Source organism: Gopherus flavomarginatus, chromosome 17 (assembly GCF_025201925.1).
Source record: "Gopherus flavomarginatus isolate rGopFla2 chromosome 17, rGopFla2.mat.asm, whole genome shotgun sequence".
Classification (NCBI taxonomy): domain Eukaryota; kingdom Metazoa; phylum Chordata; order Testudines; family Testudinidae; genus Gopherus; species Gopherus flavomarginatus.
The window spans coordinates 25,896,040-25,912,869 of NC_066633.1; the positions used below are offsets into that span (position 1 = coordinate 25,896,040).

The 16,830-nt window shown below is 45.7% G+C and overlaps 1 protein-coding gene across 9 annotated transcripts in view; it reads left to right on the top strand.

The window, feature by feature from the left end:
* Nucleotides 1-16,830, top strand: part of FKBP15 (FKBP prolyl isomerase family member 15) — a 108,881-nt gene that overhangs the window by 63,250 nt on the left and 28,801 nt on the right. For 7 of the 9 annotated variants that reach the window (XM_050926474.1, XM_050926475.1, XM_050926473.1 and 4 more), the window contains 7 exons: nucleotides 4,588-4,678; nucleotides 5,975-6,084; nucleotides 6,839-6,949; nucleotides 7,142-7,236; nucleotides 10,671-10,773; nucleotides 11,980-12,012; nucleotides 14,085-14,256. In XM_050926474.1, coding sequence (XP_050782431.1) covers nucleotides 4,588-4,678; nucleotides 5,975-6,084; nucleotides 6,839-6,949; nucleotides 7,142-7,236; nucleotides 10,671-10,773; nucleotides 11,980-12,012; nucleotides 14,085-14,256 — 715 coding nt within the window. The remainder of the gene's footprint in view (nucleotides 1-4,587; nucleotides 4,679-5,974; nucleotides 6,085-6,838; nucleotides 6,950-7,141; nucleotides 7,237-10,670; nucleotides 10,774-11,979; nucleotides 12,013-14,084; nucleotides 14,257-16,830) is intronic. The other 2 variants (XM_050926472.1, XM_050926476.1) reach the window with 1 other exon arrangement.

Here is a 16,830-nt window from a genome sequence, read left to right on the forward strand (position 1 = left end):
TTATCAAACTCTTTTTGAACCCAGTTATACTTTTGGCCTTTACGGCAACTGCTGGCAATGAGTTCCACATGTTGATAGTCCATTGTGTGAAGAAGTACTTCCTGCCCATTAATTTCATTGGGTGACCCCTGGTTCTTGTGTTACGTAAAGGGGTGAACAACACTTCACTTCACAAATGGTGTGATGAAAATGAATAAGGATTTTATATATCTCTGTTGTATATCCCCACCCCCGCCAGTCTCTCTTTTTTCTAAGATGAAAAGTCCTAGTCTTTTTAATCTCTCCTCATATGAGAGCTGTTCCATACCTCAAATCATTTTTGTTACCCTTCTCTGTGCTTTTACTAATTGTAATATCGTTTTTGAGATTGGGTGACCAGAAGTGCGTACAGTATTCAAGGTGTGGGCATACCATGGATTTATATAGTGGGTTATAGTATTTTCTGTTTTACTATCTATCCTTTCCTAATGGTTCCTAACTTTGTTAGCTTTTTTGACTGCTACTGCACGTTGAGCAGAACTCTTCAGAAAACTGTCCAAGATCTCTCATCTGAGTGCTAACAGCTAATTTAGACTCCATCATTTTGTGTCTATAGTTGGGATAGTATTTTCCAATCTGCCATTTTGTCACCCTTTGTAACTCTTTGCAGTGAGCTTTGGACTTAACTATTTTGAGTAATTTGCTATTGTCTGCAAACTTTGCTACCTCACTGTTTACCCCTGTTTTTCAGATCATTTATTATTATGTTGAACCGCACTGGTCCCAGTATAGATCCTTGGCAGACCATGCTATTTTACCCCTCTTCACTGAAAACTGACCATTTATTCCTATCCATTGTTTTCTATCTTTCAGCTAGTTATTGATCAATGAGAGGATCTTCCCTCTTAACCCATGACTGCTTACTTTGCTTATGAGTCTTGGGCAAGGGATCTTATCAAAGGCTTTCTGAAAGTCCAGGTACACTATATCCACTGATTCACCCTTGTTGACACCCTCCAAGAATTCTAATAGATTGGTGAGGCATGATTTCCTTTTACAAAAGTCATGTTGACTCTTCCCCAATATATCATGTTCATCTGTGTGTTTGAGAATTCCATTCTTTACTATAGTTTCAACCAATTTACTGGGTACTGAAGTTAGACTTGCTAACTTGTAATTGCCCAGGTCACCTAGGGAGCCTTTAAAAAAAAAAAAAAATTGGTATTACATTAGCTCTCTGCCTGTCTTCTGGTGCAGAAGCTGATTTAAGTGATAAGTTACATACCGCTACCACTCTGAAACCTGATACCACAGTTAATAGTTTTGCAGTTACATATTTAGCTCCTTCAGGACGAGATGGTATTCATCCAAGATATCTGGTGACTGATTACTCTTTCATTTACCAGTTTGTTCCAAAACCACCTCTATTGACACCTCAATTTGGAACAGTTCCTCAGACTTGACATCAAAAAAGAATGGCTCAGTTGTGGAAATCTCCCTCACATCCTCTGCAGTGAAGACCAATGCAAAGAATTCATTTAACTTCTCTGCATTGGCCTGGTCTTCCTTCAGTGCTTCTTTAGCACTTTGATCATCCAGTGGCCCCACTGATTGTTTTTTAGGCTTCCTGTTGCTGATGTACTTAGTTTTTGTAAGTAACAGGAATTTTTTTGTGGGTTTATTTTTATTTTTATTTCTTTTCTCATTGCTCTTCAGATTTGTTTTTGGCTTGCCTAATTATACTTCCACACTTGATTTGCCAGAGTTTTTTCTTTTCTATTTTCCTCATTTAGGTTTTGATTTCCAATTTTAAAAGTTGTCTTTTTGTCTCTGTTTAGCCATGGCAGCTTTTTTTGGTCCTCTCATTTATTTTTATTTGGATTATACTTATAGTTAGAACCTCTATTGCAGTGTTTTAAAAAAGTTTCCTTGCAGGTTGCAGGCATTTCACTCTTATGACTGTTCTTTTTAATTTCCATTTGACTAGCCTAATTTTCGTGCCGTTCCCCTTTTCTGCAGTTAAACTGTGGTGGATTTCTTTGGTATTTTCCCCTTTACAAGGGTGTTAATTTTATTACATGATGGTCTCTGTTATGTAGTGGTTTAGCTCTATTCACCTCTTGGACCAGATCCTGTGTTCCACCTATCTGTTTCCCCCACCCCTTAGTTTAAAAATGCCTCTAGATATTTTTAAATTTTACATGCCATTATTCTGGTTCTGTTTTGGTTTAGGTGGCGCCCATCCTTCCTGCATTGGCTCCTCCTTTCCCAAAAATTTCCACAGGTCCCAATAAATCTAAATTCCTCCTCTAAACTCAGTTTCATCCACTCATTAAGAGCTTGCAGTTCTTCCTGTCTAACTGGCCCTGTGTGTGGAGCTGGAAGCATTTCAGATACGCTGCTGTGGATGTCCTGAACTTCAGTCTCTTACCTAGCAGCCTAAATTTGGCCTCTAGGATCTCTCTCTCTCCTACCTTTCCCTATGTCATTGGTACTGACTTGTACCATGACCAATGGCTCATCCCCAGCACTGCACATAGGTCTGTCTAGGTGTCTTGAGAGGTACTGGACCTTCACACTGAGCAGGCAACTTACCATATGGTTTTCTTAGTCATCAAAACCCAACCATCTATATTTCTAATACTCCAGTCCCCCAGTCAGGCTCTCTGAAGTAACTCATGACTGTAAGTGCCAATCTCAGGGCAGACTGGGGTTTGTGCCTGGGTTTGTAACAATCGGTAGTGTGTTCTTCTATTAAATTTCACCAACCAGGTGTCAAGTGTAAACTTTTCAAGCACTATAACAATCTTAATGTGGAGTCACAGACAGTCTCGCTGGGTATTCTGGTTTATCTTGCCATCCAGGCAAGCCTGACTTTGTAATAGATGGCACCTTACACCAAAAATCACAACAATATTCAGGTTACTCCCAGTGCCAAAGGACCAGTCACTTACCTCAGGGCAATTGTACCTCAGATTTGAAACCAAAGACAATGCTTGTAGCCAATCCTAGAATGCTGACTAAAGATTTATTAATTAAGAAAAAAATAAGAGAATTATTTACAAGGTTAAAGCAGGTAAGCATACGCACACAAATGAGATATGGTGTTAGATTCCAAAAGGTAATAGTAGCTGCTATAATATAGAACTTGCATATGTCCTTTAGGGCTAACCCAAGCCAAGCAGATGGGGATCCCTTGCTTATGCTAGAAATATTATCCTCTCTGAATTCCAGGGAGCGTAGTGATAACAATTTTCTTCTTTTCAGGCATTTTGATCCCCTTACCCCAGTGTACAAATTGTGATGGGATGAGGGCTTATGTATGTCCCCTTTTGATGGGTGTGGGAGGGAGCAATCAACAAAGTATTTTTCTCCTGATGTTCCACTATGGCTTGTCTTCAGGGCCTTCTTTTGTTGTGCTGGAGATAACACATCTTGTGATAAACTAGCATTTCATACTCAGTAATGCTTCTCTCCTGACTGTGGGGTTTTACAGTTTTAGGAAACACTTTTATGTTATGGAACAAACACCTAAGTATTACCTTATAACATGGGATTCAGCTATTAAGTGAGATTAATACACGCAGCAACTTACAAGCATATCATAAAGTCTAAACACATTCTTACAGCTCTGATACTTATTTTAATGATACTGACATACATGTGAGTTAGACTGGTTTCCAGCTATGCATTTGTCAGTGTTCAAGGAGGCCTAGAGGCCTTGGCATGAGCTAGCACCTGGTCTGCCAGCATCACATCCCTGTTGTTGTTGTTACAGGCTTTTCCTAATAACATGGTTCCTCACCCTCATGAGAGGATACCATGACATGATCTGGAAGGAGGATCCCAACTATGGGGTCATTTTCCTCCATTCCACCTTGATGTTCTCCTTCCCCAAGACTTTAATCTTCCTCAACAGCACAGAGGCTGTCATATGGGGAGTGGGACTTCTCTACTGTGTCCTGAGAGTCTCATCTATGTGCCTGTATGTCTCCCTTAGCTCCTCCAGTTCAGCCACTCTAGTCTCAAGAGCCTGCACTTGCTCTGAGGGCTATCTGCGACGTTCCCACAAGGCATGTAATAATACATGCCACATTCAGTGCAATAAACTAGATAGCCTCTACTCTGCTGCTGGACTTGTGCCTGTATTATTTGTACTCTTGCAGGGTTTTTTTTTGTTTTTTGTGGTTGGAATGTTAATTGGCCTAAATTCAGAGAACATTTACTAGGTGTATCTGGCTTGCACGCTCCCTTGCAAAACTCCTGTTGTGGACTAAATGGAAAGTCTTTGAGTTAATAGCATTTGTGACCCTCAAATGCTTCAGCTCACTTATGTTGAGTGAGGAACACTTGTTAGGAGAATATTTATTTGGGTTTTGTGGTGGTCATCTCTAGATAGGACAGAAGCGAGTGGGTTTTATTCTTGTTCTTCCTTAAAAATGGCTTCAGTGATGTTTGCTATTTTAGCATCCATTTTGAGACTATTTAATCTACAGATGCTCCACTCAGGCCTTGTTTCTCAAACTTCATCCATAACAGAAATTATAGTGAGTAGTGTGTAACTGAAACTGTTAGAACAAAACATAATGAAATGTCTTCTTCCTTTAGCCGTATGCAGAAACGGCATATACCTATTCACAAACTGCAGCTGCTTCCCAGCTCCAGCCTCTAGGACAGATGTATCCAGCACCTTTCCAAGGTATGTCAGGACAATGTGCACCATATGAAATCTCTCAGCTGCACTGATGCATTGTAAATAATTTTTTGTAATAAATATCCACACAGGACTGGAAGCAAACATACACCCATCCCATTCAGAACCCTTACATCTGCTGGCTCAGTTTCATGTTGTGCCATGTTACTTTTTTAATGTCAGATAAGGACAAATGATTCTTAATAATTCAAATTCCGCCCCCCACCCCGCATGGTGCACTCAGGGGAGGGACTAAGATGGGCAAAAAAATTCCTAAGATCTATTCCCAAGTGTGCATGTGGCTAGTGACTCTCTTTAACATATTCACTTGTTAAATTTCATTATAAGTTATTAATTGTTTATCTTATTTCATGTGTTTGTCATTGTGGCTGCCAAATGTAGGAATTTACAGATTAAACATGGGGAACAAATATTGAACAATGAGCTCTTACCATTCTATCAGATTGAACAGTCCAGTGGCTGGCAGGTAAAGTGAGAGAAATTCAAACTGGAAAAATATGCCATACATTTTTAACAGTGAGGATAATTAACCATTGGAACAATTTCTCAGGTGTCGTGGTAGGTTCTATACCATTAGCAATCTTTAAATTAAAATTGGATGTTTTTCTGAGAGATGCTCTAGGGCCAGTGGTTCTCAACCAAGGTTTCAGGGGCTGCGAGCAGGTTTCAGGAGGGCTGCCAAGCAGGGCTTGTATTAAACTTGCTGAGTCCCAGGGCAGAAAGCCAAAGCCCCATCGCAGGTTGCTGAAGCCTGAGGTCTGAACTCCACCACCCAGGGCTGAAGATGAAGCCTGAATAACTTAGTTTTGTGGGGGCCCCTGTGGTGTGTGGCTTCAGTCAATTGCCCTGCTTGCTACCCCCTAAGGTTGGCTCTGGCTTTTGTATGCAGAAGAACAGTTGCGACACAGGTGGGCTGTGGACTTTATAGCATGGGGAAGAGGGGAGTAAAAGATTGAGAATCCCTGCTCTAGGGATTATTTTGGGAAGTTCTCTGGCCTTTGTTACACAGGAGGTCAGACTAGATGATCACAATGATCCTTCGGGCCTTGGAATCTATGAATTGCTGTAAACAAGTCCCATTGATTTCCTGCCACTATAGACCTGGTTTCTTACAGTTAAAGCAATAACATGTCTTGTTTTCTAGATCTTCTTAATCACTGACCTTTAGGAAGATGGCAATCCCTGTAGCTGCCGGGCTTTGAACGCAGACCAATGCAAATACTGCTTCTGTGGTGGTCTTTTTGCCACGCTAATTGGTCACCTCTCTTGGTCCCATTCTAGCACCTAGTGATGTCACTTCATTCTTGATGACAGAAGCTCGACAACATAACACTGAAATCCGAATGGCTGTTAGCAAAGTAGCTGATAAAATGGATCATCTAGCTGCCAAGGTAATGATATAGACCTGGCAGTAGAGGAGAGAGACCTGATGTGGAGGGGGCTTGTTCATAAGCGGATAAAACCACTTGCCTGTCTCAGCCATATAGTGCCTCAGAAGTAGGTCTTCTGTTGAAGAGTTCAGGCTGCTGTGTTTAGCGTGTACATTGTACAGGTGGGGAGGGATAGCTCAGTGGTTTGAGCATTGGCCTGCTAAATCCAGGGTTGTGAGTTCAATCCTTGAGGGGGGCCACTTAGGGATCTGGGTCAAAAATCAGTATTTGGTCCTGCTAGTAAAGGCAGGGGGCTGGACTCAATGACCTTCCCTTCCAGTTCTAGAAGATAGGTATATCTCCATTTTATTTATTTTTTTATTATGCAGTAACTTAACCATATAAAAGTGGAGTTTTCACTAATTATACTTCCCATGCAATTTGACTGCTATAAAAAATGCCCAGTTGCAGCAAGATAATCCTCATGAAAGAGCTGTATATTATGATTGTACACTTAGTGCCTCGCATGTGAGGAATCCCACAGCCCTGCACAAGGTGGCATGGCTGTAGTTTACATGCATATTCTACAACTGTTGTATGAGTGATCAGATGAAGCTAGAAAGCTTCTATCATCCACCAACAGAAGTTGGTCCAATAAAAGATACTACTTCACCTACTTTGTGTGTCTCAGGTGAAGTTGTGAGAAGTTATGATGTGCTAAATGCTCACATTAACATCCTGCTGAAGTGTGGCTTCCATGGTTCATTCCTTACAGGTGGAAGAGTTACAGAAACAAAACACTAGCAACAACTTGCTGCTACCTGGCATCTCTTCGGTTACCATGGAAACTGCCATGATCATGAGCAACATCCAGCGCATCATTCAGGTGAGGGTAGCTGACTGCTAGGGTAATGTTGTTGGTTCCTCAGTAAGGAAATTGATATTGTGCTGCGTAGCTGCCTAGGCAGTAGCAGCATTACTATTAAATTTCTTCTGATAATGAAGTCAGCTGTAGGTGGCATCCCCTGGGTCACCCCAAGTAAGATGACTGTGCTCCTACTCTGTGGTTACACCTTAGGAGAACGAGAGGTTGAAGCAGGAGATATTTGAGAAGAGCAGCCGTATTGAAGAACAGAATGAGAAGATCGGCGAATTGATTGAGCGGAATCAGCGGTGAGGAATGGGCGTGTGCAGCCTACTCATGGCTACAGACCTGGCTACTAACTGCACTTTCTCTTTTGCCTGTAGAGAAGGTCTTCATTTCACTGCTGAAAGGAACAAAGATTATTCAATTCAGGGGACAGGGACCCTAAATTCTTTAGATTCTAGCACAAGGACATACTTTTTTGTAGGTACTGTAGGTGTGTATATCTCTGAAACGGGGGTTTGTCATAAACTTGGAGCACAGCAGGCAGGTAAAGTCCTGCTGCTGCTTTTCCTGACCACATCACAACAACAGTCCTTCTGGCAAAAGGGAGAGGGGTCTGCCCTCTCTGGTTATTCTTATTGCTGCTCCTTCAGGTCAAATGGAGAATGGTGCTGGTGCATGGGATGTATTCCCAATGTATCACCATTCTCAGATATATGCCATACAATGTTTCTAGAATGGAATAGTTTCCCAAAGGAAGTGGTGAAAGCCTCATCACTTGGGATGTTAACACTTCATTGTACTGCAGCAACACTGCTCTCTTGGCAGGAGGATGGAGCAGAGTTGCTAACCAATTTTCTCTATCTGTAGATTCACCAGTGTTTCTCTAACTTGCAGCATACTGTCTCTCTCATCTGGAATACTGTGTACAATCCTGGTCACCCACATTCCAGTCTTTAAATTCATCTTGAACTAGTGCAACAAAGATGATTAAGGGAATGAAGGGCCTGTCTTATGAGAGGAAACTGGAAGAGCTTGGCTTGTTTAGTCTAGCAAAAAGGCAGCTGAGATGGGAATATGACTGCTCTGTCTAAACACATTAGAGATGTAAATACCAGGGAGATTGGAGAGCTATTTAAACTAAAGGACAGTATTGGCACAAAAAATTATGGATGTGAACTGGCCATGAACAAATTCAGCTGGAATTGAGAAGATTTCTGTTGGAGGGAGAAGTTCTGGAACAGCCTTTCCAATGGGAGCTGTGGGGGGCAAACAACTTACAGTACAGACCCATTTACACGTGGATGTCAGGAGTCAAGCCGTCACAACTGTGTGTTAACGGACCACAGGTTAAGAGGGCCATGCTGAAATATCTTTAGACATCTATATATACATGTAGCAGAGTGGTTACCCGCTCCTGCCCTGCGGGGCTTGAAACAGCCCAGGAGAGGGCTGAGGCTGGGGAAGGGAGCAACGCCCCAGCTGACTGGGGGAAGTGGCTGCAGCTGGGGCCATGCCCCAAACAGACTAACCGGGCCTTATAAGAAGGCCAGGGCAGCCAGAAGCTCAGGTCTCTCTCCCTCTCCCTCTCGAGATTGAGCTGAGCAGGGTACTGGGAGTGGAGCAGGGCTGGGGGAAGGCTAGAGGAGCTGAGGAGGTCTGACCTAGGAAACCCCAGGCTGTGGGCCTAGCTGAGGGCCTAAGACCAGTACCAGGGCTGCAGAGGGGCAGCCCAGTTATAGAAAGGCAGGAGCTCCTATCCAGCCTTGCCTGTGATGAGTGGCATATACTGCAGTGTGCCCCAGGGAGTGGGGCTAGAGGGTGACAGGCAGTAGCCTTACACTGAGGCGAGGTGGGGTTAGTGGGTGGGGGTTCCCCTGCGTGGAAAGACCCAGAGTGTGGGGGTACTGCCATGGGGGCAGCAACTCAGAGAAAGGGACACTGGGGTCCTGGGAGGGACACGGGAGCCAGCGGTAAGGTGGATCACCAGTCTGCAAGGGGTGCTCCAGGATGCTGGAAAAGCTAATTCCCATGGACAACCAGCAGGAGGCGCTGCAGGGGTGAGTCCGCTCACTTACAATACAGTACATGTATAATTATCTAGGATTACATACGTATTCACAGTGTCTCAAATACTATAGGCCTATCTGTTAATGGTGCTTTGCAAGAATATAAATTCAAATGTGTAATCTAATAACATTAAATACGCAGTAAATCACTAAAACCTTGAAAGAATACTGTATCAGTTTAGCAGCATTCCTTTCAGCCTTTCCTGAACAAACCACTTGCGCATGGCTCTGTTGATTGTGGGTTTTGCTGAATAGCGCACATGTTTTTACTGAAGTCCCACAGCAGAATCAATATTTTGTACAAAGCCATTCAGTTTAGATTCTGTTTTTAGCCATCCTCGGAGAGAAGATTCAGCAATCCCAATATCTTTTGAAACTTTGGCCTGTGTTTCTGCGCCATTTGCTCCATCTCTTGCAGCTAGCTTTTCTTCTACAATGTAGGAATGTTGACACTTGTCCTCTGCCATTATATTAGGCCTATGGTTAATATTTTCTAGTGTAGTATATACAGTATATAACTACTATATATTGTGTATATCTCTCTAGCGTGACAATAAGTAAGGGTGCATGATACGTCTTACCAATATCGGCCATCAAAAGAAGAGGAAACGCCAGTAGGCCTACAGCACGTTTCCACTCTGCACTTCCTGTTGATTTCTGTCAGTGAGCAAATCTGTAGCGCTACATAGCAAGTTCCTATACCATGTGTTAACGAGTTTTGCGTATTAAATAGGTAGAACTGGGGCGGGGGCACAGCACTACTGCGTGTTAGCAGTTTTGCAGGTAAAGGGGTCTGTACTGTAATTAGTTCTAACAGAGCAGGACAAATTTGAGTGCAGTTATGTGATGGTGCTGAGCAGAGCTCAGCAGCCATGGAGCTCACTTCCAGTTTATCTCTTACGTTCCTAAAGCTTATGCTTCAGGGTTTCAGCCAGCCAGGAAGATAATTTTTTCTCCCAATGTATTCTGGAGGGGTTTTTTCCCTACCTCTGAAGCATCAGGGATGTTTATGGCTAGAGATGGGATGTTGGGCAGGATGGGCCAGGGCTCTGAGATGGCACTAAGCATTCTCTCTCTCAGGTGTTTGGCTGGCTGGTTCTTGCTCACATGCTTAGAGTTTAACTCATTACATATGTTGCATCAGGAAGGTATTTTCCCCCAGTTCAGATTGGCAGTGATACTGAGAGGGTTTTGCCTTCCTCTGCAGCATGTGGGTACATCTCATTTGCCAAGATTATCTGGGTGTATATCATTTAATTTCCCTGGCATTCAGGGGAGCCTCAAATACTGGTATACCTAAGTCCCTCCTATTCTGTGCCTGTGGCACAGAATAATCTAGTCTCCTGTGGTCTATAGTACTTTGATTTCGTTTTGGTTGTTGGGTTTAGCGTACAAGTACTGGGTGATGTTGGCGGCCTGTGCTGTACAGCAGGTCAGACTAGATGCCCTAATGGTCCCTTCTGGCCTTAAACTGACAGATCTTAAATAGCCACATATCCTTAGTTTCATTTGTGTGCAAGACATCACACAGAGTTGTTTTGGATTTTACTCTGTTAATGAGGCTTTGTCACAAACACTGTTGTCTTTCCTCCATAATAGGCTTTCACTTCAAGTCCCCTTTTGTGTTTGTGCTCAAGTCACTTTTTATGATTTTCCCCCCCCTTTCCTAGGTATGTTGAACAGAGCAACCTGCTGATGGAGCAGAGAAACAACTCATTGCAAACGACAAACGAACACACTCAGGCAAGGGTGTTGCATGCAGAGCAGGAGAAGGTAAAACTAGCCAAGCAATAAGTACAAGCACAGAGCTCTGACTGAGGCTAGAGAGGGATTTGCAATTCTATCTAACAGATGCTGGGGATTCTGACCTAAAACTCCTAAAAAGAGAACCCAGTGGTTCTCACTCATGGTTTCTAAAGCCGTCACCTTAGAGTTCATTTGATCTATCTAGGTGTTTGCATGGCCCCAGCACTGTAGCTTCTATTGCATAAGGCTTAAAGATGTTTTAGCCTGGATATTCTTTCAATTGTTAAATTGGTATGGAAGGTACAAAAGTTACTCTTAGCTACCATTTGGTGTGAAAACAGAAAGTTAAGCCACTATGTATATTAGCAGGGCCTCAACTATTTCAAAATGCACATTGCCTATTTTACTATATTGTCAGTTTCCCAGAAAAGCTCCTCACCTACTGCTAAATGGCTGGTAGGACTTGGGCACAGCTAAATATCCATATAACAATCCTCTTACCTGATAGATTTGATTTTCTGATAAGATGTCTTGATTTCAAAAATCCGTGAAATCTCAGGTTTCAGATTTGGTAATATAGTGTTATATGTCAAACTACTAGTAGCCATTCATAGTGTAACTGTGTTGGTCCCAGGATATTAGGGAAACATAGTAGGTGAGGTAATTTTTTAGTAGACTTACTTTCTCACCCATCTTCTCTCTCAAGTAGCCATGTCAGTTTAACGTGGAACGAGACGTAGTCCTCTATCCCGGCATGGCCCAGGTCTCAGTGAGGAGCAATGAATCTGTAACTTGCTGCCCCTGGGTAATACATTTCAGCTTAGCACTTGCAGAATATTTGATATCAAAGTTTTGCCATGTTCTTATAAGGTTGGTGGTATCACTGCTCTCCAGAATGGTGAAGTGACTTGCTGTCACTGGCAGTACAGAGATTAGAATGCAGAAGCTCCTGGCTCCCAGTTGAGTGCGTAGTCCATTTGACCATCCATGTTCCATACAGTCCTGCACATTTGGAAAGATTTAGCCCCTTGCTTTTTAAAAATGACTTCACTGCTGTTCTCTCTGTCTTTGAGCTTTTGCAGCTGTCAAACGAGAAATAGGTTGAATGCTTCTCTTGTCACATTTCAGGCCCCTGTAATGCCACATTTAGCTGTTCTAAGTAATTCATGCTTTTGCCTTTCTACTTGGCGTTCTTAACTCTTCCTGTTTCCTGTCACTGCTTTCTCTTCCCAGCACATGCTGCCAGTGGATCGGGGCTGGGACCAGGTGAGGCAGTGTGTCTCTGACTGACTGTCTAGAGCCTTGGGGTTTCTCTCCCATAACCTACAGTTTACACGTGCCTCTGACTTTGATAAAGTTTCTTTCTGAGCTGAAGATTCTCCTGCATCTTTACAGTCCACAGCCAATGTTTTTTTTGGCAGGAGGCTGGGTAGGAAAGTTGTGAGCAAAATCCTTTCAACTATTTGAACTGAGTGGATGGAAACTTGCCAGTCTTAGGAGTTCAGATACTGTTGCACAGCATACAGAAGTTAAGCGGGGGGACCCACTCTTTTTGGCCTCGGCTGATTTCAGCACAGAAACAGGTCTTTGTTTTCCTTTGAGTTTATGAAAACTACTGGAGGCAGCTTATCTAGAGATGTGAAAAAAAACAAACAACCCACCGTTTACAAGCTACATTGGTAATGATCTTCTTTCACCCTTCCAAAAGAGGAAGACAAAAGGGAATGCTGTTCTAGGAACTATGTTAATATATAGTCAGCATTTATCACTTCACATTATCCACAGGTGCTTAATCCACAGGTATTAGTACTGTATTGTTTAATTAAGTGATCACACAATTTCTCCCACTGGGGAAGTGTGATTGGCAGCCCAGTAACTAAGATACTTTGGAGGGAGGTCTCTAAGTAAGTTTAAATAACAGCCACAGTGTCAGTCTCTGGTGTACAGATCCATTTCCCAAGAGTGAGACCACCAATAATTCAAGACCTGAGGTAGTTCTCTGAATGCCAGCAAGTAACTAGCCCAAGAGGAAATTGGGCTGGAACTATGTGAGGCACAAAAGAGAACCTGTTGGAAATCTGAATGCAACTTTTAACTATAGTAGGAACTGTGTAAGTTGACTCTATTATAATGCAGCCTGTCTATACAGCATATCCTTCATGAATTTTGTCCCTATCCCAAAAGACTTGGAGCTGGATCTAGTTTGTGTCTGTTTCCTTTAAATGCTTTGAGCCTTTTCAGTGTTTTTGTTTTTTTAACAATACGTTTTAATTAACAAGTTGTCTGTGAGAACCCTTATTAGCTCTGGCTTCCTGTGAATCACTAACTTAAATAAAATCCAAATGTAAAAGTGTAATAGAACAGTGATCACTGTTAGAAGTAGCTAATACTTGCACTTTACAGTGCATAACTTGGCAAGCCAGAAAAATACCTTGGCAAATTAGCATGTACCTAACCATTTAGAGAATGCAGAGTACACATCCTGTTCTGAAATTCCTGCTCCACAACTAGTCTTCATAAGCTGATCCCTGTACTCACTTGAAAATGGTCTACAAGTCCACTTCCATCTGACTATTATCTGTCCCAAACATAGCTTTGTCCCCAGGAGCACATCATCCAGTTCATTTTTATTGTTTATGACAAATCTAGAAGGACAGGGGCAGAATTGTAACATCAGACTTGCTACCCTGGCACTCAATCTGTTTGCAACCTCCAGGGAGCTGTGTGTGTCTGCAGGTGGCAGACTCCTGCTAGGCTTTTTGTGCGCAATTAGGCTTTGATGTCTGGCCAGCTGGTAGTCCCAAAGGGCTGAACAGAGCAGCCAACCAGTGAAACATGTCTCATTTAAAGCTTTTTCAGAAAAAACATCCTGAAGTGACCTGCTTTAATCTGTCTTGGAGATGAGTTTGTCACCAGCCACTAGAATAAATCAAGGTGGAGGGTGTGGTCAAGTAGGGCCCACAGTGCTTTACTATGTATCCCAGAGCCACCCTGTTTTTAGCTGGGCAATGAGCCTGTCCCTGCTGCCACTCAGCTCAATGTATAGTGCTTCATCTTTGGCCTGCAACTTCCACCAAGATGTATCTGTTATGGAGGAGCGCATCTGCCATTTAGTTATGCAAACCAAGCATGGAATCTGGGCTCCTAGCACTGACCTGTAAGTCAACTTTTGGAAATCCCACTTCATAGAATATCAGGGTTGGAAGGGACCTCTGGAGGTCATCTAGTCCAACCCCCTGCTCAAAGCAGGACCAATCCCCAATTTTTTGCCCTAGATCCTAAATGGCCCTCCTTACGTTCTTAGGAGTTCTGATATTTCCCCCTGTTCTGTGCTGCAGGTCAAAGTTGCAGAGGAGCTGGCAGCTGCTACAGCACAGGTCTCCCGTCTGCAGTTGGAGCTGACTGCTCACCAAAAGAAGGAGATGGACCTGCACACACAGCTGATCACAGCCCTGCAGAAGACAGAGATGAATGAGGCACAGCTCAAGAAACTGCAAGCACAGCTAGCCGGTATGGGTTCGGTCAGGGGGTGGGTTCTATTGCTTAGAGCATGGTCTAGTTCTTCTTCGAGTGATTGCTCATATCCATTCCAGTTAGGTGTGCGCGCCGCGCGTGCACATTCGTCGGAAAACTTTTACCCTAGCAACTCGGTGGGCCGGCAGGTCGCCCCCTAGAGTGGCGCCATCATGGCGCTTGATATATATCCCTGCCGGCCCACCCGCTCCTCAGTTCCTTCTTACCGCCCGTGTCGGTCGTTGGAACAGTGGAGCGCGGCTTAGCTGACCTCCACTTCCCTAGCTACTCGTAGTTCTCGTATATAGTTATACAGTTATAATTCTTTTATATATATATTTGTATAGTTATACGTTTTTTCTCTGCTAACATAGTTAGATTGATAATTGTTAGCGGGGTTCAGGAAGTAGCCCCTTCCATGAACCCGGTGCCGGAGCCCATGCACGGCTCACCGGGTTTTAAAATGGGCTCGGCCTGCCAGAAGCCGATGCCGAACGACTCCTGTTTGAAGTGCCTCAGGGAATCACTTGACAGCTAAGTACCCCATTTGCAAGGCTTTTAAGCCGAGAACAAAAAGGAGCGGGACTTTCACTTACCCCTCCACCTTGGGCGCCGAGCGATGATCAAGCGGCTGGCAGAAGCGCCTCCTCGGCACCGGACTCCGCCGGTACTGCCAAGGCCTTTCGGCACCGGCCGTCGCCGGCACCGAAGTCGACTCGGCACTGCTCCCTTCCTCCGAGGTTGAGAGAGCCTACAATTCCTGCTGGTGCCTGACGGCTCCCCGGCACGCGCCGTGGTAGAGCCCCCTGCTCCTGCTGCTTCCGTGCCACCTGCATCGCAGTCAGAGAGCTCGCCTAAGTCGGATGGCCCGGCACCGACACCTGCAGAGGCACCGATGACATTGGCACCGTCGATTCCAGTCCCCCAGGGCCATTGAATCCGGTGCCTGACAGCTCCCCGGCACGCGCCGTGGTAGAGCTTACTGCTCCTGCTGCTTCCGTGCCGACTGCACCGCAGCCAGAGAGCTCGTCTATGTCGGATCGCCCGGCACCGACTCCTGCTGAGGCACCAACGATGTCGGCACCGTAGATCCCGGTCGCACAAGGGCCGTAGAATCCGGTGCCTGACGGCTCCCCGGCACGCGCCGTGGTTGAGCTACTGCTCCTGCTGCTTCCGTGCCATCGGCACCGCAGCCAGAGAGCTCATCTAAGTCGGATCGCCTGGCACCAACACCTGCTGCGGCACCGACGACGTCGGCACCGTCGATCCCGGTCCCACAAGGGCCGTAGAATCCGGTGCCTGACGGCTCCCCGGCACGCGCTGTGGTTGAGCTGCTCCTGCTGCTTCCGTGCCAACGGCACCGCAGCCAGAGAGCTCGTCTCAGTCGGATCGCCCCGCACCGACACTTGCTGCGACACCGACGACGTCGGCACTGTCGATCCCGGTCCCATAAGGGCCGTAGAATCCGGTGCCTGACGGCTCCCCGGCACGCGCTGTGGTTGAGCTGCTCCTGCTGCTTCCGTGCCAACGGCACCGCAGCCAGAGAGCTCGTCTCAGTCGGATTGCCCGGCACCGACACCTCTGAGGCACCGACAACGTCGGCACCGTCGATTCCAGTCCCACAAGGGCCGTGGAATCCGGTGCCTGACGGCTCCCCGGCGCGCGCCGTGGTTGAGCTTATTGCTCCTGCTGCTTCCGTGCCGACGGCACCGCAGCCAGGCAGCTCATCTAACTCGGATCGCCCGGCACCGACGCCCACCGAAGCTCTGACGACCTCGGTACCGTCGACCCCGGTCCCATGAGGGCCGTCGAATCCGGTGCCTGACAGCTCCCCAGTATGCACTGTGGTTGAGCCTGCTGTTCCCTCCATGCTGGAGGCATTACCAACGGCGAGGGATCTCATTGCCATGACAGAGTCGATGCTGCCTGACCCCGGCACCGCCGGTGCGGGTAATACAGTCTCTTCATGTGACCATCCTCTGTCAGCACAGCAGAACGGCACCGTTCATGATCACGGTCCCACAGACACTCCAGATCCTGTCGGCACGCCCGACACCACTTACAGTCCCGGTGCTGTTTTCCTCATCGGTACTAGTCGCACTCGCTGCACCGGTCGGTATCCCATTCGCCGACCCGCTGTCGGCACCGTTCCGACTCCCGGCACCGCGACAGGTACCTTGACTCCTGTAGCCTCTCCCCGAGCCTCGAGATCTCGGTCGACCTCCAGGCACCATTCTGGTTGCGGGTCTGGATCTCGTTCCAGGTACCAGTACGCATCCCGGTGCCGGTTCCCGGTGCCGAGTTGGGCAAGGTCCGATAGAGTCAGAGACTCTGCCTGTGCCTTCTTTTAGTACCTCCATGGCCATCCGGACACGCATGCGTGTCATCCCACATGCGTAGATCTTATGCTTAGGACCATGATTCTGATATGATGGCCAGCGGGCGCCAGCCCCGAAACCGGCCAAGAGTTCGCTGCCGTCTTGGAGGACAGGGGAAAGAAAAAGGTACCCAGAGCATCCCTCCAGGCCTCGTTGGATGCAGCAGACTCTGCAGCCAGGACTCTGGCCTTTG